This window comes from Heptranchias perlo, chromosome 7, assembly GCF_035084215.1.
Source record: "Heptranchias perlo isolate sHepPer1 chromosome 7, sHepPer1.hap1, whole genome shotgun sequence".
Taxonomy (NCBI): domain Eukaryota; kingdom Metazoa; phylum Chordata; class Chondrichthyes; order Hexanchiformes; family Hexanchidae; genus Heptranchias; species Heptranchias perlo.
The window spans coordinates 42,935,939-42,960,790 of NC_090331.1; the positions used below are offsets into that span (position 1 = coordinate 42,935,939).

The 24,852-nt window shown below is 43.4% G+C and overlaps 1 protein-coding gene across 2 annotated transcripts in view; it reads left to right on the top strand.

Annotated features, from left to right (window-relative positions):
* Nucleotides 1-24,852, top strand: part of ly75 (lymphocyte antigen 75) — a 116,565-nt gene that overhangs the window by 32,317 nt on the left and 59,396 nt on the right. For both annotated transcript variants that reach the window (XM_067987396.1, XM_067987397.1), the window contains exons 8-15: nt 313-470; nt 4,945-5,058; nt 5,835-5,923; nt 9,221-9,387; nt 11,081-11,277; nt 13,825-13,967; nt 19,409-19,490; nt 20,909-20,980. In XM_067987396.1, the coding sequence (XP_067843497.1) occupies nt 313-470; nt 4,945-5,058; nt 5,835-5,923; nt 9,221-9,387; nt 11,081-11,277; nt 13,825-13,967; nt 19,409-19,490; nt 20,909-20,980 (1,022 nt within the window). The remainder of the gene's footprint in view (nt 1-312; nt 471-4,944; nt 5,059-5,834; nt 5,924-9,220; nt 9,388-11,080; nt 11,278-13,824; nt 13,968-19,408; nt 19,491-20,908; nt 20,981-24,852) is intronic.

A 24,852-nucleotide genomic window follows, 5' to 3' on the forward strand; every position in this document is an offset into this window, starting at 1 on the left:
ATTTCCTGAATATATTGAAAAGCTGCCATTTTTGGCATTATTCACAAGATGGCTTTTCAGAACATAGCTATTGGTGTTTTGACATAGTACAGATTTCTAAAATTAAATCTCTTTCATAGAAGTTGTTCAGTACCAGCTATGTGCTGCATTTTTTTCAGGTTAAAGTCTGTATCACTTCACTTGCAAATATCAAGATTCAATTATGCAATTTGACATACTATTGCTCCTGTAAATTATCCCCAAATGGTGAGTTTCATTTATAATAATACCCATTGAATTTCCCTAACTATTGTTACTTAAGTTGTCCTTTAGCTTACAGATACGACATGTGGACCGGATTAAGAAGTAACCAGTTCCCAGCCTTGTTCAAGTGGTCAGATGGATCTTCTGTGACTTTCACTTACTGGGACCAGGCTGAGCCTAATATCCCCTATAACACGACAAAACACTGTGTATCCTATTCAGGAAAGGCAAGTTATTTGCTATTTCATTACTTCTACATTCTCTCTTCTAGGAATGCACTTCTTTCGTCCATTATCAGACTGTTAAACCTTGATTTTAACTTGGGATGGGAATTAGGCGGCAGCAAACTGTCCTGACCTTGGCAGCGTGAGGCCTGGCAGATTTTAACAATCAGGCCTCATCTGCATGCCCCCGGGCAGTTTCCCACCTGAAACTGGTAGGAAGCGGCAGCTGGCAGGCAGGGGCGGAATGTCGGGTGGCAGGAGGCTGTCGTCAGGGACCAGCTCTGAGCCACCACAATATCGGACAGCCTCCAGGCCTCAAATAAGGAAGGCCCCAATCTCTCGAGTGGTGAGGGAGTGGGGTGCAAGTCTGAGCAGCAGCGGCCCAGTCCGGTTTTATGAAACCTGGAGGAGAACTTCTGCTCCTCCTGGCCCCACAAAAATAAAGAGGAACTTGCCTTTAGTACCCTCTTCAGCCAGGCCGCCGGCTAATACTGGTCAGAACATGCACAGCAAACGCTGTGGAGCAGGCCATGTATTGAGTGTGGCCTCAGGATTAGTTCCTATCCATTTAAAATTTTTTGGAGTAAGTCAAAAAAAAACAATGGAACACTCAAACCTAGGAAAAAGCCTTCAAAGTAAAATAACAACAAATTAAGAATGATCCCTTCAAGAGCCATATTTAAGCCCACACTCCTTAATTCCCAATACCATAAATCTGTGGAATCCTATTTATCAAATGTATATTCCTCCTGAACGAAAGGCATCATTTTACTTCAACATTTTTTTTAAAACTTAAATGAAACTAAAATTACTTTGTTGCTCGTGTGTTTGTTTTTAAGTCCACCTGTTTGAATGTGGCATCATTGGGATGCTTGGAGTTTCCTCTGCCAACCGTGGTTCAGTGCTAGCACACTTGCCTCTGAGTCAGAAAGTTGTGGTTTCAAGTCCCATTCCAGAGATTTCAGTACAAAACCTCGGCTGGCATTCCAGTGCAGTACTGTGGGAGCACTGCAGTGTCAGAGTTGCCGTCTTTTGGATGAGACCTGAAACACTCTGGTGCTATACAGAGTCTACAGCACAGGGTCAGGCCATTCGGCCCAACTGGTCCATACCGGTGTTTATGCTCCATTCGAGCCTCCTGCCACTCTTCTTCATCTAACACTATCAGGATACCCTTCTATTCCTTTCTCCCACATGTGCTTATCTAGTTTTCCCTTAAATGTATCTATGCTATTTGCCTCAACTACTCCTTGTGGTAGCACGTTTCACATTCTTAGCACTCTTCGAGTAAACAAGTTTCTTCTAAATTCCCTATTGGAATTATTAGTGACTATCTTATATTTATGACCTCTAATTTTGGACTCCTCCACAAGTGGAAACATTGGGCGTCATTTTAGCACCCGCTATCGGGTGCGTTCCTGATGGGGGGGGCTCCGAAAATCGGAGAATCCTGGCGCGGTACCGGAGCCCGCCCCGAACCCTCGCACTTCCGGGTTCCCCGCTGACGCGCCGGCGTGCGCGCGCAGCCCCCGCTGGTGGGAATCCCGCAGGCAATTAAAGCCAGCGGGGTTCCACTTGAAGGTATTTATTTAGGTGTTTCAGGTCATTAACTGACCTGATTAACGGATTATGTGTGATTTTAGAGCAAACTGGGACTGTTTCCCACACTGGGGGAAACACTCCCAGGTCAAATGGAGGTGTTGCAGCTGTCAGCCTGTGGCAGCTGCAAAGGTCCATTTGACAGGTGGTGGGGGGAGACCCTCGCCCATTGCAGGAGGCCACTCTGTCACTTGGGACAAAGTTTGGCCTCCACCACCCTCCTCCTGACAGTCAAAGTCACCAACCTGCATACTTACCCCGGGATCCGGAGACATGTTCCTACCTTGCGGACCCCCTCAGATGTACATCTTGCGGATGGGGGCCGCCGTAGCTGCAGTCATGTCCTCCTCGGAGAGCGAACAGCCTTACCAGCCTCGCCATCCACGCCATCCACCTCTGACACGTGGAGCTCCACAACAGAGTGCTGTGACACATCCACCTGCACAGCAGGAGGGAGGGCTACCGCAGAGAGAGATGTGTCGCAGAGGGCACTACCATCGCCACAGGGTCCACAGACCGAGGCTCAGCCTCCTGGACCTCTCTGAGCAGCAGTGCACACGGAGGCTCAGAGTCACCCGACATGTAGTCGTGGACATCTGCAGCCTCTTTCATGCCGAGCTGCTCCTGGCTGGCCCGAGCACCATCTTCTTACCCGTCGCTGTCAAAGTCACCACTGCCCTCAACAACTTCTCCTCTGCATCCTTCCAGGGTGCAACCGGGGACATCGCCGATGTCTCTCAGTCGTCTGCGCAAAAGAGCCCTGCAAATACACCTACACCCACTCTGCAGTGACACAATGGGTGGCATCAGTTGTGGGTCCTCATAGTGATCCTCAGGAGAGGGCATTATTGCACAAACCAGACAGGATTGGCGAAGACATGGCAGCAGTGGTGCCAATATAATATGTAATGTGAGTTGCTCAGAAATTAAATATAAGTAACACCCGTGACAAACCCTCAAACACCCTTGTGCATCTCCTTCATGCTCACGACACGTTTGCCTTACGCTGCCTACTGCACATATGTGATGCATGCCCTGTGGCTGCAGCACAGGTAGTGGCAGGTTGAGTGAGGCTGGCTGTGAAAGAGATGCACGAGAGGGTGAGTATTGGATAGAGCCATGAGATTGTATGAGGATTGGGTTGAGTGGTAGTGGCGGGATGAGTACTGGCAAGGTGAGTAGGTGCAGGTGAGATGAGGATGAGGTTTGAGTGGGTATGAGGGGTGATGTGACAGAGTAGTGTTGGCAGTGCTGAAGGAGATGTGGGGTGGGGGCAGTGATGTGGCAGACGGAGTGTAGGGGAAAGACTACGTGTACTCACTTTGGCTGACCTACTGAGGTCATTGGAGCGCCTCCTGCACTGTATGCAGGTGGGCGATATGTTGGTTGCGCTGGTGACCTCCTCTGCCACCTTGAGCCAGGCCTTCCTGGTGGCAGAGGCAGGCCGCTTCCTCCCGCCCACCGGGAGGAAGATCTGTGTCCTCCCCCTCCTCCTCACCCCATGTATTGATACCTGGAGTGAGGCATCATTAAACTGGGAGCAGCCTTCCCCCTGGGCTGCTCCATGCTGTAATTTTTTCTATTTGTGGCAGCATCTGTCAGTGGAGGACTGCCCCTTTAAATAGAGCGCCTCCAGCTGACAGATCGTACTGTGCATGCGCAGCCCGCCCGACGCGCAGATCAGCAGTGGGGAACCCGGAGGAGCAGGTAAGTGGATCCAATTAGTGGATTGGATGCTATGATCGTGCAGGAAGCTGACTAATTTCACCGGGCGCGATAGCCCCCCCGCCGAGAACCCGCAGCCCTGCTAACATCGGGCCCATTGTCTCTATGTCTACCCTATCAAACCCTTTTGTTACCTTAAAGACCTCTATCAGGTCACCCCCTCAGCCTTCTCTTTTCTAGAGAAGAGCTGCAGCCTGTTCAGCCTTTTGTGATAAGTATATCCTCTTAGTTCTGGTATCATCCTTGTGAATCTTTTTTGCACCTTCTCAAATGCCTCTATATCCTTTTAATAATATGGAGACCAGAACTGTGCGCTGCACTCTAAGTGTGGCCTAACCAAGGTTCTATATTAGTTTAACATAACTTCTCTGCTTTTCAATTCTATCCCTCTAGAAATGAACCCCAGTGCTTGGTTTGCCTTTCCCTGGCATTAACCAGTGTTGCTACTTTTAGTGATTTGTGTATCTGTACCCCTAGATCCCTTTGCCCCTCTACCCCGTTTAGACTCTTATTATCCAAGCAGTATGTGACCTCCTTATTCTCCCTACCAAAATGCAGCACTTCACACTTATCTATATTGAAATTCATTTGCCAATAACACACCCATTCTGCAAGTTTATTAATGTGTTCTTGTATTTTGTTGCATTCTTCCTTTGTATTAATTACACCCCCCACCACCCCATCCCCCAAATCTGGTGTCGTCTGCAGACTTCGAAATTGTACTTCCAATTCCCGAGTCCAAATCATTGATGTAAATTCTGAACAACAGTGATCCCAGTTCCCGCCTTTACATCTTCAAAGAAGTAAAAGATCCCATGGCACTATTTGAAGAAGAGCAGGGGCGTTCTCCTGTGTCCTGGCCAATATTTATCCTTCAACCAACATCACTAAACAGATTATCTGCACATGATCACATTGCTGTTTGTGGGACCTTGCTGTGGGCAAATAGGCGGCTGCGTTTCGTACATTACAACAGTGACTACACTTCAAAAGTACTTCAGTGGCTGTAAAGCGCTTTGGGACTTCCTGAGGTCATAAATGGTGCTTTATAAATGCAAGTTCTTTCTTTATATGTATATAGAGTATTGTATTCAGAGAATGTGGACTTATTGATTAACTTGTTGATGGTAAACTTTTAAACCTTATTTTACAGTTGGGTCAATGGAAGTTTGAAGACTGTGATAGCAAGCTATTGTACGTATGCAAAAAACCAGGCAGGATTGGGAATGAAACAGGTCTGTCTGATGTAGGGTGCCCTCAGGATGAGGTAATAATTTGATTTTACTGTGACACCCACGATGTGCATACTTGATTTTTTTTTAACTAAGTTAGTCTTGAAAGGTGATTTTTCTTGCCACTTTAAATATGCATGGGTTGCATTGAAATAAATTAATATATTTTAAAACATGTCAACAACTGTTAGTGTCTGTTTTGCAAAGTTTGCTCATTCTTAAGCTCAGCTAACAATTACATTTCATCTGGGAATTATCAATTCAGTATGTTCACTGAACAATGTTTTGAACATTGTGTCATCTACAGACATTGTCTAAAACTGTTATTTTATTTTCAGCCCATTAGTATTTCTTACAGTGCCATTTCATTCCATGCATTTCTGCACCAGCATCCTGTGCTGTGGGCTGGTGAGACATGAATTTGTGCCTGTAGCTCCATACTTGGCAAGTTGTTGATCTCAGTTGTGTCACTTTAGACGTGTTGGGTGGAGGCTTAGAACTCCCCACAGAGGGAGGTGAGTTACACTAGGCTACTGTCCCACACCTCCTAGCAGATGGTTGCAGCGCAGCATTGGCATAGACGTAGCAAGCAGATGGGATGGGGGAGAAAATTACAAAAACAGAGGAATAGTTTTAAATTTTTTTAATTTATCATAAATATGTGGAGGTTTATAGTAAATAAGAAAAATGCATGTCCATATGTAGCATTTTCGTGCTTTTATTGTTCATGATTCATCATAACTATAAACCAGTAAGAAAAAGAACTATAATATGTCAAACAACTCATTAAGTCTTATGTTCTCCCTTTAAGAACTGGAAAAGGCATGGAAACTTTTGCTACAAACTTGATTCACCAGAAGTAGTGTTTGAATCCAAATGTCATCTTACAATACAAAGCAGGTACATCAAATCTTGTAATTTAATCTCCACTTTTAGAAGATGATTACATTTTAAGATCATTCTCATTCAAACACATTTAATATTTGTATGTGCCAAAAATCTGACTTTTGTAGCTATGACATGAATTTGTGTTTCAGCTGGTGGTGGATATTAAGGAATGTATATTGTTATAATTCCACTGCGCCATGACAACAACCCATGATTTCCTATAATAAATTCTCTCACTTCCACTGTCCCAAACATTAACATGTGGTATCCACTTGCACGCGGTCTCCCCTGGCTCCTGTACTTCACTTTGGTGCACCAGCTGAAACATCATTTGGGACAGCAGTATTATGTTTTCAGACCCAGTTATGGGGCAAATAAAAGATTTGTAGAAATATAAAGCAAATTGCCACATTGATTTTCTTTCATTAGGGCTCCTTTATTTTATATTTTTCCCTCCTAATGCAAGGAACTAAAAGTTTAGTTGCACAGTTATCCATTGAGAGCAGGAGTCAGTACAATTTTAGAATTTTAATAATTTTTAAAAATCCGACATTCTATTTCCACCTTGCACCCCAACCACGGGTACAGGACGACATTGCCAATTTGAACATGATCACTGGAGCAGAACAAAGATCCTGCTTCTGCACGCCCATTAAATTAACATATATTAGAAATTCCTGCTCGCACAGAAGAGTGAAAATATTGTTTACCGTTTTCCATACAGAATCGATGTCTTTGCTCCATAAAAGTAGAAACTTTTGCCTAGGGAGTTTTAGGATGTATGCAAGTCAAAATTTTAACTATTTATATCAATTTTTAAAAAAAAATGTAACCTTGTACGAAGGCACACACCCTCCTCCCATCAGTTCCCTCACTAGTTTCCCAGGCTTGCAAATGTTTTGTGTCCAAAAGGATGAGGCAGCTGCCCTGCTATCAGGTCAGTGCCGATGGCATCCTTTGCCTGCTGCCAGGACGTTGCTAAGAGCAGATTGGTGGAAACTTAACCATCCTTTATTTTTGTTTGTTTGCTTTTGCTTTTCCCCCTTCCCGCAACACCTGTATGGGCAGGTGCCCGACTCCTGTTTGGTATCTTCCTGTAGCAACGCAGCTCAGGTCAGCAACTTTGCAGCGCAAGGGATCAAAATTATATCCACAGCACTTCACGTTGATGCTCCAGTGCATTGCTACTATATCAAATTCTACTTCTTCAATGCTCACTTATTTTCTTTGATGCTGCTCATGGATTGTCTGTGGTCTGGAGCACAGTTGTGATGTTAAGCTGTTAATGTGGTCTGTCCCTTTTTATAAGGTAGATCAGGGGAACCAGTGGATGTAGTATATTTGGATTTTCAAAAGGCATTCAATAAGGTGCCACATGAGGTTGTTACACAAGATTAGGGCTCATGGGATTGGGGATAATTAATTAGCATCGATTGAGGATTGGTTAATGGACAGAAAACGGAGAGTAGGAATAAATGGGTCATTTTCGGATTGGCAGGTTGTAACTAGTAGGGTGTTGCAAGGATCATTGCTTGGCCCTCAGCTGTTTAGAATCTATATCAATGACTTAGATGAGGGGACCGAGTGTAATGTATCCAAGTTTGCTGATTATACAAAGCTAGGTGGGAAAGTAAGCTGTGAGGACAACGCAAAGAGGCTGCAAAGGGATATAGATAGGTTCAGTGAGTGGGAAAGAATGTGGCAGATGGAGTATAATGTGGGGAAATGTGAAATTATCCGCTTTGGTAGGAAGAATAGAAAAGCAGAATATTTTTTAAAAGGTGAGAGACTAAGAATATTGGTAGTCAGAGATTTTGGATGTCTTTGAACATGAATCACACAAAGTTAACATGGAGGTACAGCTAGCAATTATATAGGGCTTTGGTGAGACCACACTCGAGGAGTACTGTATACGGTTTTGGTCTCCTTACCTAAGAAGGATATATTTGCCTTTAGAGGGGGTGCAAGGATGCTTCACTAAATTGATTACTGGATGAGAGGGTTGTCCTATGAGGAGACGTTGAGTAGAATGGGCCTATATTCTCTGGAGTTTAGCAGAATGAGAGATGATCTCATTGAAATGTATAAAATTCTGAGAGGGCTTGACAGGGTAGATGCTAAGAGGCTGTTTCCTCTGGCTGGAGAGTCTAGAACTAGAGGTCATAGTCTAAAGATAAGGGGTCGGCCATTTAGGACTGAGATGAGGAAAGATTTCTTCACTCAGAGGGTTGTGAATCTTTGGAATACTCTACCCCAGAGGGCTGTAGATGCTCAGTCGTTGAGTATATTCAAGACTGAGATCGATGGATATTTGGACTATAAGGGAATCAAGGGATATGGGGATAGGGTGGGAAAGTGGAGTTGAGGTAGAAGATCAGCCATGATCTTATTGAATGACGGAGCAGGCTTGAGGGGCCTCATGGCCTATTCCTGCTCCTATTTCTTATGTTCTTAAGGCTGCTGTTCAGGTACAACCTGTGGCTAATTGGCCTCCAATAAAGTACTAGATTCCCACTTTGCTTATTATTTGCATTGCTTAGTAAATAGACAAATCCTAAGGTCCAATTAGAAGCTAATTGCTGTTGCAAGTTTGTCTAGATTTACTGCTGCTTGGCTCCTCTTCTAGGGAAGAGGCCAAGTTATCCCAAAATCAGAAGAACACAGGACAAAATGGGCTCTTTTTGTATACTTTTTCTAAAAGATATTTCAGTTGTGGTTTGTTGTTTCATATAAAGTGTGACATCTAAATTATGATGGATATATTAGATGCAAGACTTTCATATTTGGGATAATTGTGCTTTAGCGCCTTTCAGAATCGTAATAATACATTTTGCTTTGTGCATAAATATTTTTGCACTCCCCTTGGGTCGTCCAACATCTCCTCCCAGGAATTGGGCAATGCTGCTTTTGAACTGACTTCTAAGGGATGCACAAGTGTGTCGTAGAATGATTAAGCTAATTTTCCTTCATTTTCTGTGGTGGAGGAGGTCCCAACCTCCACTCTCAAGGTGCAGTTAAGAGTGGGGACGTTGTACAAATTGTTGAGATGAGCCCATGTCTTACCACTATATGGTGCGACACATTAGTATACAAATGCACTGCACTAGCATACAACCCTATATTTTGATTCATATATTTTTTAAATGGATATATTCATTTATAGGTCCTGTACTAGCAATTCAGTAGTCAGTTTCTCTTATAGTTGCATTAAAATTTGAGAGGAATCCATTTTGTGAAGTGGCTGCTCAATAGAAAAGAGCCATTGGTTTTATTTCTGAAAAGTAAATCTACTTTTTCTCCAAACTGCAGGTTTGAGCAAGAATTTATTAATAGTCTGATTAGAAAACATACCACAGAAAATGGCAAGTACTTCTGGACTAGTTTTCAGGATAGAAATGACACTGGAGAATACACATGGTTTACTACACATGAGCAAGAACCTGTAACATATACAAACTGGAATGCATATCAGCCAGGTAGGTAACGAAGAGTATCCTTGATAAAGAGACTAAGTACTCTTATATTTGTTGTTATCAAAACAAAAAAGTTCCAGGGCCTTCCCAATAGCTCAGTTGGTAAATGCCCTGCCTAATTTAGAATTGAGCCATACAAATCAAGATGATCCCAGGTTTTATCCCTTGTCTGAACTTGAGCTGGATCATCTTAACTGGGGTGGGGGCTACAATTGACCTCAGTATCTTTTGAGCTATGGTGGGGTAAAATCAGCTAAGGCTTATCTCTCTGATTGCTGTTCAGTGACCCCTCTCCGAATATTGATGGAAAATACTTACGAACGGTCATCGGACAAGGACAGGACAGGATTGGGTTTTGTTATGATGTCTACACAGTCAAATAGCTTGCTAACAGTCACTGCCCAGGCGTTCTCTGGAGCAATAGCTACAAGACCATGATTTAGACCATTCACGAGAGAAGGGAAGAAAACTTTGGGAAAAATCGGACAGTTCATATGTGACTATTGCCACCCGAGTGATCTTTCTTCGATAACTCTACATGCAATCATTGTGCAATTGGCTAATCTGTTAAAATTGTTTACAGAAATATTTGATAGACTTTGAGGAGGTCTGTTCTTTTTCATGCAGATAATTATGGTTTTAAGTATGTAACAAGATCTGATATGCTAAGATGAATTGCTATTTGGCCGTAGTTTGTGTTATCCAGAACTATTTACTCTCATTGTTCAAATCAAATTTTTTTTGGATGTTTTTGACCCCACAACTTCTCCACACGACTGTGGAAAATTACCAAGGTGGTCATTGGTGGTGTGGAGTTAGACTCTCAACATTATACCTGCAGTAAAATGCATATATTATATAAACGTTTCCACACGGTCAGAGATAATTCGGTTTACATATCACACTGAAAGTGATCGTTCATGCAAATTTTAAAAAAAGTCACCATCCCCATAAGTGTCCATGAATTCCACTGCTACCCTCTCCCTCTCCCTCTCTCTGGAGATGCTGTGGCCAGAAAAGTACTCTCCATGTTTTCTGCTCTTGTTCCTGCATTCAGCTATTCTGAATAGTGGTCCAGAGGACCAAGCTTCCTGGCTGTACCCACTGGAGAGTGAGAACCCTTCACATGAGAAGTCTGGAAGAACTTTTGTTACAAGCTACAAGTGGATGCACCCTTTCAATGGCAGAGTGCAGCCGTCCCCACAATAAACATAAACATGTTGCTGAAGCACACAATGGACATATCCCAATTAGAAAGTGTGATGTTTGGCTTCTGCCTGGAACTGAGGAAATGTGAAGCAGTCTGGGGCTCAGTCTAGGAGGGTCACTAACCACAAACTCCTCCCTTTTCCCCCTCCCCTACAAGAAAGACAGTGATCCCAACTGACAGCAACTAGTCAACAAGACCTCTTTTCCCCCCACCCAATCCATTTCCAGACCCAATTGATCCAGAGACTGGAAACAAACAAGTTCTTTTAAACCCCTCGACATACATTTTTCCAGCACATGCACAGTAATGGTAAGAAACTTGCATGTGTCAGTGCACTCCTCCTGCATGTATCATGTAATAAAAATATACAAAGGCTTCATAAAATATATATGTGAATGTATACGTTTGAGAGCTCAATTTAAAATAAGTGGAAAATAAAAATTTGCAGTATCGAAACAAATTACAGAATCTCCTTACTTGTTCCAGCATCTCCTGGTGGATGTGTTGTTATGGCCACAGGAAAAGCTCTTGGACGGTGGGAGGTCAGAAACTGTAACAACTTCAAAGCAATGTCCATTTGTAAGAAGAGTATTGGCAATATCACACAAACCAAGGACTCACTCCCAACAGGTTCTTGCCCTCCTGGATGGCAGACCAATGCCGACCTTCATCACTGCTACAAGGTGAGAATAACAGGCGATTTTATTTGATGATGATGATGTGTACATGCAAAAAAAAATGTTTTTTTTCACATTCGATACCAAAATAATTATGGCATTGTTTCATGTGAATATGGGATAGCCTGCTTTGTAATATGGGAGTCCCAAAGGCAACCTTTGCTTCCACTCCGAGCAAAACCACAGATCAGTGCCTTGAGTGCCATTAACTGAAAACACACAAGCAGATGACATGAACAGCTGTCTGGGGAATCCACATTATTGTAGGTGCTTCCAAATCTGTTGTGCTACAATCTGTTACGTTTAGCACATCAGTAGCAGCAGAATTTGTGGGCAATTGAATGGAAAGTTGTGTATGCATTATGCAGGGTAGCTGTGAAATTTGGCCTCTGGATGAGGTTTAGTGTGGTTACAAGTTTGGTAATGTTTAGTTGGGGTGGAGCATGCCAAGAGGCCCAGGCTGCAAGTGAGGAGAGGCCATGTTCTCTTTTTTAATGATTCATCATTGACTGAATTTATCAGAAAATCAACATGGGGGGAAGCTGGGTGGTCCAGCTAATTAGACATTGGCCTTTCACCGGCCTAGATTTGATTGACTGAAGGCCTGTCTCTGTGTTATAGCACTCTGATTCATCTCTGGGACCTGTGTTCAAATCCAGCCCAGACTCAAGGGAACAGAAATTCAACTCACGGTTGCACCTGAAAAACATAAGAACAGGAGTAGGCCTTGGAGGCCTGGTAACATTCTGATGAATCTGCACTGCACTCCTTCCAAGGCCAATATGTCTAAGGTGCGGTGTCCAGAATTGTACAACGTACTCCAGATGTGGTCTATCTGGGGCTTTGTGTAGTTGTAGTAAAACTGCCTCCCCTTTATATTTTAGCTCTTTAGATATAGAGACTAACATTCCATTAGCCTTTTTGATTATTTTTTTGAACCTGAGCATGACATTTTAGTGATCTGTGTACGGGGAACCCCTAAATCTCTTTGGACTTCTACTGTTCCTAGCTATTCACCATTTTAAAAAATACTTGGATCTATCCTTTTTTGGTCCAAAATGGATGACCTTGCACCTAACTGCATTGAAATCCACATGCCACAGTTTTGCCCACTCACTTAATCTATCAATGTCTCTTTGTAATTTTATACTCCCATCTACACAACTTACAATGCCACCAATCTTTGTATCATTGGCAAACTTGGATATATGGCTCTTTCTATCGTGTTATCTAAGACTTTAAAAAGTATAGTGAATAGTTGAGGCCCCAACACAGATCCTTGTGGGATACCACTAGTCACGTCCTTCTAATTCGAGTACATACCCATTATCCCTATTCTCTGTCTTCTACTACCCAACCAATCTCCTAACCAGGTCAAGAATTTATCTTCAATTCCATCAGCTTTAATTTTAGCAAACAGTCTCTTATGTGGAACCTTATCGAATGCCTTCTGGAAGTCCATATAAACTACATCCATAGAAATTCCCCTGTCTACTACTTCAGTTACTGCCTCAAAAAAATTCAGTTAGGTTCATTAGATATGGCAACCAGTGGTCGAAAATGAGGAGGGGCAGGGGGGCTCCTCGATTGCCCTTTGATGCCCAAGGACCGCCTAATGCTATATTCAGGTGGGCCTGTAAATTAGCAAACAACTCCAGGCACCTGAAATAGTCGTAAAGCTGCTTAAATATGCAAGTCCAGGTCCTATACCACTTGCAGGATACAGATTGCAAGATTCAGATAGAAATAAATGTAGCTTGAGCCGTGCCGCTCCACCCAGTTGTACCAGGTGTTGAGCGACCTAACCAGCCTAGCTCCTTAAAGAGACCACAGGAGGCTGCTCAATAACGGCCAAAGAAATTCCTAATTTTTATTTTTGTGGGTGCACAGAGAAACTGTGCTGCCAGTGCTGTCGAGACCCTACCCGATCCAATCTAGTGGCCATCTCCACATGAGACCCGGCCGATTTCCTGCGCACCCTGACCGGCGAGCTGCAGGCACCCATTTTGCGCTTGCAGGGCAGCATTTAAATGAGGCACAGACTGCCACGTGGAGCAATCTCTCTGCCAACTTTGTGCCCATACTGGACGCAAGCCGAATTTCTCAAGTCAAGCAATGAAATTGTTTTCTGTGTACTTGGTGTAGGGTCGCATGTCAAATGGGATTGTGCAGTCTCAATCTAGTTCCTCATGAGCAAGGGCTTATAGCTCAAAACTGCCCCAATTTGGTATTAATTGGCCATTTCACTAAGACAGGCCGAAGGATGGTTGGTATGCAAAATGGAAAAAGTGCCACGCTAGTGAAATAAGGTGAAGCTGTTGGGGCACATTAGAGGAAGCTTTGCTCTGCATCTGGCTGGGGAGTGCTTAATACTGAAACTGAAACTGCCTGAAATGGAATTCCCCAGCACTGCCATTTCTCATCTTGAGTCCAAAAAACAACCAGGTCACTGCATACAGGCAGCAAATATTTAATCCTATATTTAACTATATATCAACTTCTAATAAGCAACACAAGTCAAAAGAATAATGTTTCTCCGATTTAAATTTGTAGATCTTTCATCATGAGAGGGTGGTAAGAAAGAGAACATGGGAGGAGGCTGAACGATTCTGTGAGGCACTCGGAACCCACTTGCCAAGTTTCAGTCACAATGACGAGATGTTGTATCTTCATAGCTTGCTGAGAAAAACAATTACGTGAGTAACGCATACAAAAATAAGTGTACAGTTTCACTTTGTTGCTTCTATGCTTGGTTTTGCATAATTTGTAAACTGTAATTTAAAACTGGTAATTTAATTCCCTGAATGCCAGATACTTTCTGCTTGTAGCTAACTAGGTTATTCTGTGTACATCACTAGCAATTCAAGAGTTAAACAGGGGAGTTTAATGTCAGCTGGGGACGACATTCGCCAGATCTGCAACTGCAATGTGGTACCTGATCATTTCTGGTTGGACACGACTTGGGGGTGGAAAGCACTTAATGAAAATAGGAAAGAATTTCATTTTAATATTGTGATGAAATTCAGATGAGTGGTAATGAATGTGCATAGAATTTTCAGTGTTGCAAAGTGCATTCATCCCATCCATATAAAATTGATGTTTCAGGTTGCTAGATTTTGTGCTAGTGGGAAGTTGGCATTTAAAAGGGAGAAGACATTTATTAATTTTTTTTTTGAAACCTGCTCGAGAGGAATATTGTTTTTTTTTTAGGTATTTATTTTGGACTGATTTTGATTTTATTTTCATAGTGTTTGTGAAAAGAGTTTAACATTGCCATTTTTAGGTGTTGCAATTTAAATTTGGTTCATAGATTTCCGATCAGAACGTCTTTATACAATCTTCTCCCAAATTCAAATTAGCTTACTTAAAATTATTTGGTTACTCAGTTTTTAAAAATTAAATTGCCACTTTGCTGTGTTACTTATGTTGCTTATTTCAAATTATTTGACAATTCAAATTTTTGTGGTGCAAAAATGATTTCTATAATCAGGAGTAGACTACATTTGTTATTTAGAGGAAGAAGAGAAGCAAAGGAGGGGTCATGGGCAGGTGAGATGGCACCAGAGATGGGCAGCTTACACCCACTGTTGGCCTAGAACCCAAATGTACAGGCAGAGGTACACTTAATCTGAATTTGTCAGCAACTCTTGTCCGTGTGGACTGCACTTGACGGGACAGACTGTGACAGAATTGTGCTGAATGCTAAAACTCCACCTTCGGAATGGCACAACGAGTAATTATCAAGATTCTCACAGCACTCAAATTTTATGCATGAGGTTTATTCCAAGGTGCTGCAGGAGACATTGATAATATCAGTCAATCCGCAGTGAATAGATGTAACAAGCAGGTGGCTGATGCTTTGTTTGTCAGAGCAAGCAACTATGACATTTCTCATGAACAACTGGCAAGGGCATGAAGCAGCACTGCACTTTTTATAAATGTAAGGATTTCCAAATGCAGGGCATCATTGATGTTGGTCCCAAGGTCTCCTGGGACCAACATCAAAACTGCCTAAGTGAACTGCACTACCATTATACAGTTTGTCGGTGACAATCAGCACATAATAATGCAGATCAATGCCTGCTTCCCAAGCAGCAGCCATGAGTCATTATTTTAAGGCAATCCATCCTGCCACTGTTGTTTGATGCTCGAAGTAGAGTATGAAGTTAGCTGCTAGGAAATCAAGGCTATTCTCTTCAGCCTTGGTTTATGACACCTCTGTCATAACAACTTGAACAGTTGTTGAGCACAGACATAATGAAGTATATGCAGCTTCATTTTTGAATCATGCCATAGCCATCTTGAGACACCGATGGGGACATTCTTCTATACAGCTCATTCAAAGTGCCCAGGATCATCATCGTCTGCTGTAGACTTTGTTTCCTGCGAAACAAGGCATAACCATGGGGCACCTGTAGAAGGAGGACAATCAGCCTAGGCAAGAAGACAAAAAAAGAGCAGACAAAAGGAGACAGTCCTGATGCAGAAGCTGCTAGTGCCATACACTAGGCTCTGATAGATGAAACCTTTACCTAACTACCCAAACTACCCAGTGCATTACCAGTCCTCTCTACATCTTCACAATGCTGTGACTAAATATACCTTAAGCTACATGGCCTCTAGCTGCATATAAACCAGAAAGAATTCTATTCCTGTCACATTATACATTATCCAACACCTTATCAAGAACACACTCTGGAAGCAGCTGAACATCAGTGCAACCAAATTTCCAATATGATGTATATATGTCTAGTGTTTTTAATGCCAAAGGTTCTTCTGGATGATCAAATGTGATTTGTCATTGGAACCAACCCTAGAGCTATTGAGTGCTCCCCCAGTGGCAGGAGTAAGTGAGATGGCTGGTTGTTGTGTGTCTGAGAGGCTTCTGGGATTGAAGTAGCCCTCTCAGTCAGCTACTGGCTCCATCACTTCCCACTGTTTTTGTGGCTGACTGGTCCAGCTAATTTTCTGTCGCATCAGCAGTCAATGTCATGTGTTGGCAGAAGGGTCCAGATATGTTGTCATCCTGAGAGGCAGCCTCAGGGGCTCATTCCAAACTTTTTCCTGCTGCTGGGCATTGCTTCACTATGTCCACCGGTTGGCATGGCAGTAGACCTGACAGCACCAACGAGATCAGTTTTCTATCTGATCCCCAGGCCTGACAAAACCAGAGGTGAGAGACAATTCCACAATGGAGCCCGAGGTTTCTATGGTAGCAATCCGTGCATGCATGAGAGATGCCATGACGAGCCTCTGTGAGGATGGGTGGAGAGGTTCTGCTATAGATTTCCCTGGATTTTCCACATTCTGCCTGGAATACTCTGGTGCTGTGAATCCATCGTTAATCATTGTAGGACGCGAGTGGTGGACTTCTCCATACTAGCTCTTATCTGTTGTAACTGGGTTGGCAACGTCTTCAATTATTGGTATCAATGTTCTGTGTCCAGAGAGCATTCTTCTTTTAAATCCTGATGCTTAGCTAGAGAATAGAAGAAACCTTTATTCAAATGCTATCATCAATTATAGCTTACATGACAATGTGTCACATACTATTGAGCTTCACTGTAAGCTTTGATGCCAAGTGGTGAGTGAGTAATTCAGGGAATAAATGAGCTTGGTAGGAAAATGAGAAGGATGGTACTATCTCTGTGGTTCGGGAGGCCTCTCCCTCACTCTCTCAAAGCCTTGGTTGTCAAATATTTGGGGAGCAGTCAATTCAAAATCTATCCGTGCTTGGAAGTTCATCTGACTCCACTCTGGGATTCTTCACACCTGTTATTTGTGCTGCAACCACAAAATAATATGTGAAGTTTCAATTATCTGAAGCAAAAGCAATGGCAACTATCTTCCACCCATAGTCAGTAACCTTACATGTGCATACAATTTGTAGCCAGAGATGATAGGAATCCCATTAAGGATATGCATTACATAAAATTACATAGAGTCTACAGCACAGAAACAGGTAATTTGGCCCAGCTGGTATATACCAGTGTTTGTAATCCACATGAGTCTCCTCCCACTCTATTTTACCACTTCCCACCCTGTCCCAGGGTGAAGAAGAGGTAATTTTGAAGACCTTCTCTCTCAGTTTCAAATTCACTAACCTAAATTGGCCACTCTGCGACCCATATCAATACAGTGTGTGTTTGTGTACTGCTGAGATCTGATCCTTCTAATACCTTAAGATAACTCTCCAGAACTAGTTGCGCCTCTAGCCAAGCTGTTCCAGCACAGCTACAACACTGGCATCTACCCAACAATGTGGAAAATTGCCCAGGTATGTCCTGTCCACAAAAAGCAGGACAAATCCAATCCGACCAATTACTGCCCCATCAGTCTACTCTCAATCATCAGCAAAGTGATGGAAGGTATCGTCGACAGCGCTATCAAGCGGCACTTACCAATAACCTGCTCACCGATGCTCAGTTTGGGTTCCGCCAGGATCACTCTGCTCCAGACCTCATTACAGCCTTGGTCCAAACATGGACAAAAGAGCTGAATTCCAGAGGCAAGGTGAGAGTGACTGCCCTTGACATCAAGGCAGCATTTGACCGAGTGTGGCACCAAGGAGCCCTAATAAAATTGAAGTCAATGGGAATCGGGGGGAAAACTCTCCAGTGGCTGGAGTCATACCTAGCACAAAGGAAGATGGTAGTGGTTGTTGGAGGCCAATCATCTCAACCCCAAGACATTGCTGCAGGAGTTCCTCAGGGCAATGTCCTAGGCCCAACCATCTTCAGCTGCTTCATCAATGACCTTCCCTCCATCATAAGGTCAAAAACGGGAATGTTCGCTGATGATTGCACAATGTTCAATTCCATTCGCAACCCCTCAAATAATGAAGCAGTCCATGCCCGCATGCAGCAAGACCTGGACAACATCCAGGCTTGGCTGATAAGTGGCAAGTAACATTCGCGCCACACAAGTGCCAGGCAATGACCATCTCCAACAAGGGAGAGTCTAACCACCTCCCCTTGACATTCAACGGCATTACCATCACCGTATCCCCCACCAACAACATCCTGGGGGTCACCATTGACCAGAAACTTAACTGGACCTGCCATATAAATACTGTGGCTACAGGAGTAGGTCAGAGGCTGGCTATTCTGCGGCAAGTGACTCACCTGACTCCCCAAAGCCTTTCCACCATCTACAAGGCACAAGTCAGGAGTGTGATGGAATACTCTCCACTTGCCTGGATGAGTGCAGCTCCATCAACACTCAAGAAGCTTGACACCATCCAGGACAAAGCAGCCCGCTTGATTGGCACCCCATCCACCACCCTAAACATTCACTCCCTTCACCACCGGCGTACAGGATGCACTGCAGCAACTCACCAAGGCTTCTTTGACAGCACCTCCCAAACCCGTGACCTCTACCACCTAGAAGGACAAGAGCAGCAGGCACATGGGAACAACACCACTTGCAAGTTCCCCTCCAAGTCACACACCATCTCGACTTGGAAATATATCGCCGTTCCTTCATCGTTGCTGGGTCAAAATCCTGGAACTCCCTTCCTAACAGCACTGTGGGAGAACCTTCGCCACACGGACTGCAGCGTTTCAAGAAGGCGGCTCACCACCACCTTCTGAAAGGCAATTAGGGATGGGCAATAAATGCCGGCCTCGCCAGCGACGCCCACATCCCATGAACGAATTTTTTTAAAACCCTAAGATAAAAATATATTAAACTTGAAATTGCCAAGTTTATTGGGCTTCTTTTCAGCTAATTAAGCAACATAATATTAGAGTACTAGAGGGCTAGTATTTGGTTATTTTTGGGCTACAGATGTATTTTAATTTCTGGAACCCTTGACACCAAGGGGAAGGGGAGCAGCAGAAATCTGCAAAAGGAGTGAAACGCTGTCCTGGGATGTACTTGTTCACTGAAAGGGTAGTGGAAATCTGGAACTTGTTCCTCAAAAGACTATATGCATGTTGGGGTTGAAAATTTTAAGACTGAGATCGATAGATTTTTGTTAAATGACCATATCGAGGGATAGGGAACGTAGGCGGGTAAATGGAGTTGAGATGCCGATCAGCCACGATCTAATAGAATGCCAGAACAAGCTCAAGGAGCTGAATGGCCTACTCCTGTTCCTAAATCTGCTATGCTGTTTTCATTTTTCCCTTTACAGTGACGAACGTTGGTTTTGGGTTGGATTAAACAAGAGAAATCCAGATTCCAAAGGCTCTTGGGAATGGAGTGACAGCAGGCCGGTAAATATTATCTCTTTTAGAGTTTAACAGGTTTCATACATGTTAATAAAAGCTAATTACAAGTCTAGTGTCACACCAAACTGTTTCGGCTTTGGAGATTTTGCTTTTGAAGTATTAATTTTGCTTTTTCATCTAGGACTCTTGCAAACTCAGAGTCTGAGCTGGGCCCAATTTCATTCTTTTTCTGTGTAACCTTGGAACAGAGGCCATAGCAGTACCAAAATTGTATTTAGTATTTTTCACAATATTGTGGAGCGGTGTCTACATTGTGACAAAATAATTTAACTTCTGTTGTAAAATAACAATAGTGATGGCAGTTTTGATTCAGCACTAGCATGAATTACTACGGAAGCTGAATTTTTTTTTTAAAATGCAGGGCGGAAATTCATCCCCAGGATTGAGAGAGGTCTTCAGCTCTTCTGGAGCCCCTTGTTATCCAGCATACTTTTTTGGAAGGGTGGGAGAGGGGGTAGAAGTAAAGAATCATGGAATGCGTACTTAACCTGCCATGTACGTGTCTTCCACCATTTTTCTGACTGTGGGTAGCAAGCCGTACAAGTGTCCCGCTCTTGAGAGCATTCCTTGTGAGCCAGGAGTAGTAGGTCTGCCCACCCCAGCCCCTCAAGGAAGCCTTCGGTCTCCCTTCTACAAATCACGGCCACTCCTTGTTGCAGCGATCAGCGACAACCCTCCACCAAGCCCCAATCCCTCGCTCCAGATTGCTGGACTCTGTCACCCCCCCCCCACCCTAAGTTCCGATCGCCAGGGACCGTCCCCAGTGGTCTCCGGCTTCCCCCTCTCCCCAGCAGGCCTGTCGATCTGGCCGGCTGCCAGGTGGGAAACGGAAGATGAAAATGATAGGTCCTGCCTATATATCGGCAGGACCTCCCTGTCCCCGGGCTTTCCGGGTTTTAGATGCGCTAAGGCACTTCCCCACCCCCTCCTCATAAATATCGGGGCCAAGTAGTCCATACATCTCTGGTCTTTGTTGAATTGAATTGACACTTTGTTCACCTTTTTAAAAATTCTTCATTAATTCACCGTTAAGTGCACATTCCAACTTGTTCCAACACTTCACAACTTGAAGTGTAAAATGTATAACTTGGGTACCTGTACACAGGACCCAGGGCAGAATCCAGATACCACCAGTGTAACTGCATATTAAATTCAGCCGGTGTGCCTTTTCGTGGTATAAATTTCTTATTTATGAACCATCATTTGTTTATTGTACTTGGAGGTAATTTTGCAATCCCAACAGGAGGCCACTCTCGGAGAGCGTGGGTCAGAGACTTGGGGCTATTGTATTATAGCCTTGTCACTGACCTGGCCTTCATATGATTGTGGCTGTATATGATTGTGAGAGCACAGAATTACTGATAATCTCTGCCTGATATGTTCAAATCTTTTATCTTTGACAGGTTTCCACGGTGGTCTTACCCTTTGAGTTTAAAGAAGATGATTATGGTGTCAGAGATTGTGGTGCACTTCAGGTGAGATTCCAACACTTTTTTAGAATAAAACATTTCTTTAAAAAATAATTTGTTCCTGAGATGCCACATTTATTGCCCGTCCCTATTTGCCCTGAGAAGATGGTGGTAAACCTTCTGCTTCGACTGTTGTAGTCCTTATGCTGATGTTCCTACAATGGTGTTAGGTAGGGAATTCCAGGATTTTTACTGAGCAATAATCTAGGAACAGCGGTATAGATTCTCCTCAGGATGGTGTGTGATTTGGAAGTGAACTTAGAGATGATGATGTTCTTAATCTTGCTGCTATTGTCCTTCATTGGTAAAGATCACAAGACTCTGAGGTGCTGTCTAAGTAAGCTTGGTGAGTTGCTGCTGTACATCCTTTAGCTCGTTCATTCTGTAGCCACAGTGGATTAATGGTCAAGGCGGTGGATATGAGTTCAGTGACAGGCACCGATCAAGCGGACTGCTTTGTCCTTAATGGTGTTGAGCATCTTGAGTGTTGTTGCAACTGCACCCATCCAGGTGAGTATTCCAGTACATAAGAACATAAGAACATAAGAAATTGGAGCAGGAGTAGGCCAATCGGCCCCTCGAGCCTGCTCCGCCATTCAATAAGATCATGGCTGATCTGATCCCAACCACAAATCTAAAGAACACAAGAAGTCGGAGCAGGACCCGGCCACATAGCCCCTGGGCCCTCTCCGCCACCCACAGGGCACTGACCGATCCGAACTCAGCTTCATGTCCAATTTCCTGCCCGCTCCCCATAACCCCTAATTCCCTTTACTTCTAGGAAACTGTCTATTTCTGTTTTAAATTTATCTAATGATGTAGCTTCCACAGCTTCCTGGGGCAGCAAATTCCACAGACCTACCACCCTCTGAGTGAAGAAGTTTCTCCTCATCTCAGTTTTGAAAGAGCAGCCCCTTATTCTAAGATTATGCCCCCTAGTTCTAGTTTCACCCATCTTTGGGAACATCCTTACTGCATCCACCCGATCAAGACCCTTCACAATCTTATATGTTTCAATAAGATCGCCTCTCATTCTTCTGAACTCCAATGAGTAGAGTCCCAATCTACTCAACCTCTCCTCATATGTCCGCCCCCTCATCCCCGGGATTAACCGAGTGAACCTTCTTTGTACTGTCTCGAGAGCAAGTATGTCTTTTCTTAAGTATGGAGACCAAAACTGTATGCAGTATTCCAGGTGCGGTCTCACCAATACCTTATATAACTGCAGCTATACCTCCTTGTTTTTATATTCTATCCCCCTAGCAATAAAAGCCAACATTCCGTTGGCTTTCTTGATCACCTGCTGCACCTGCATACCAACTTTTTGATTTTCTTGCACTAGGACCCCCAGATCCCTTTGTACTGCAGTACTTTCCAGTCTCTCGCCATTAAGAAAATAACTTGCTCTCTGATTTTTCCTGCCAAAGTGCATAACCTCACATTTTCCAATATTATATTGCATCTGCCAAATCTCCGCCCACTCACCCAGCCTGTCTATATCCCCTTGCAGGTTTTTTATGTCCTCCTCACTCTCTACTTTCCCTCCCATCTTTGTATCATCTGCAAATTTTGATATGTTGCACTCGGTCCCCTCCTCCAAATCGTTAATATAGATTGTAAAGAGTTGGGGACCCAGCACCGACCCCTGTGGAACACCACTGGTTACTGGTTGCCAGTCCGAAAATGAACCATTTATCCCAACTCTCTGCTTCCTGTTTGATAACCAATCCTCCACCCATGCCAGAATATTACCCCCAATCCTGTGATTTTTTATCTTAAGTAATAATCTTTTATGTGGCACCTTGTCGAATGCCTTCTGGAAGTCTAAATACACTACGTCCACTGGTTCCCCTTTATCCACCCTATACGTTATATCCTCGAAGAACTCAAGCAAATTTGTCAGACATGACTTCCCCTTCATAAAGCCATGCTGACTTTGTCCTATTAAATTATGCTTATCTAAATGTTCCGTTACTGTCTCCTTAATAATAGACTCCAAAATTTTACCCACCACAGATGTTAAGCTAACTGGCCTATAATTTCCAGCCTTCTGCCTACTACCCTTTTTAAATAACGGTGTTACATTAGCAGTTTTCCAATCTGCCGGGACCTCTCCTGAGTCCAGGGAATTTTGGAAAACTATCACCAAAGCATCCACAATCCCTACTGCCACTTCCCTCAAGACCCTAGGATGGAAGCCATCAGGTCCAGGGGATTTATCCGCCTTGAGTCCCATTATTTTACTGAGTACCATCTCTTGAGTGATTTTAATCGTATTTAGCTCCTCCCCCCCGAGAGTCCCCTGTTTGTCCAGTGTTGGGATATTCTGAGTGTCCTCTACTGTAAAGACTGAAACAAAATATTTGTTCAGCATTTTTGCCATCTCCATGTTTCCCACCATTAATTTCCCGGTCTCATCCTCTAAGGGACCTATGTTTGCCTTAGCCACCCTTTTTCTTTTTATATAACTATAGAAACTCTTGCTATCTGTTTTTATATTTTTTGCTAATTTCTTTTCATAATCTAACTTTCCTGACTTGAGCCTTGTAGATTGTGGGGAGATTTTGAGGAGTCACAAGGTGAGCTACTGGTCGCAGAGAACCCAGCCTCCACCCTGCTTTTGTAGCCACGTGTTGATATGGCTGGTCCAGTTCAGTTTCTGGTCAGTGGTGACATCCTGGACATTTTTGTACAGCGGTCTTGCCTTTTGAAGGTCAAGAGGAGATGGTTAGGCCTTCATTGTCTGACAATGTGTGGCAAGAATATTACCTGCTACTTTTCAGCCCAAGCCTGGATGTTATTTAGGTCATGCTGTAGGCTGGCATGGGCTGTTTCTTCATTGGAGGAGTTGAAAGTAGAATAGTCAGTGAATAGCCCCACTTCTAACTTTAAGAAAGAAGAATGCTCATTGAAGCAGCTGAAGATGATTTGGTCAAGAACACTGCTCTGGGGAACTCCTGCAGTGATGTTATGGGCTATGATGATTAGCCTCTGACAATCAAGACTACCTTCCTGTGTCAGGTTTGATTCCAGCCACTGCAAAGTATTCCTCTTGATTACAGATGACCTCCATTTTGCTAGGGCTCCTTGGTGCCATACTCTGTTAAATGCTGCCTTGATGTCAATTGTTCTTTGCCTTTTGGATTCCTTTTTAGTTGCATTTTGATTGTTGTGTTTCTTGCTGCTGAATCTTTACATTGCAGTACATTTTTCCCTACTCTTTTCATACAACAGACTTGCTGACAGATGCAGTTTGATTTGCAGCAAACAAAAGTTGATGTGAATTCCTCTGAGGATTTTACTGACATCAATAGAATTGGAGGAGGAAGAAATGTGTGAATAAATCAAGAAACAGCCAGGAGGATTAGTGTGCCAATCACTGACAGCACATTTATAGAAGTTACTAATCCAAGCCCTGTACAAGTAATTCTAATTAATTCAGGTACGGTAGCATAGTGGTTATGTTACTGGACTAGTAATCCAGAGGCCTGGACTAATATTCCAGAGTCATGAGTTCAAATCTCGCCATGGCAGCTGAGGATTTTAAATTCAATTAATTAAATAAAATCTGGAATTAAAAAAACTAGTAATGGTGGCCATGAAACTACCGGGTTGTCGTAAAAACCCATCTGATTCACTAATTTCCTTTAGGGAAGGAAACCTGCAGTCCTTACCTGGTCTGGCCTATATGTGACTCCAGACCCACAGCAATGTGGTTGATTCTTAATTGCCCTCTGAAATGGCCTAGCAAGCCACTCAGTTGTTCAAGAAGGCGGTTCACCACCACCTTCTCAAGGGCAATTAGGGATGGGCAATAAATGCTGGCCTTGCCAGCGATGCCCATATCCCATGAATGAATAATTAAAAAGAAATAAACA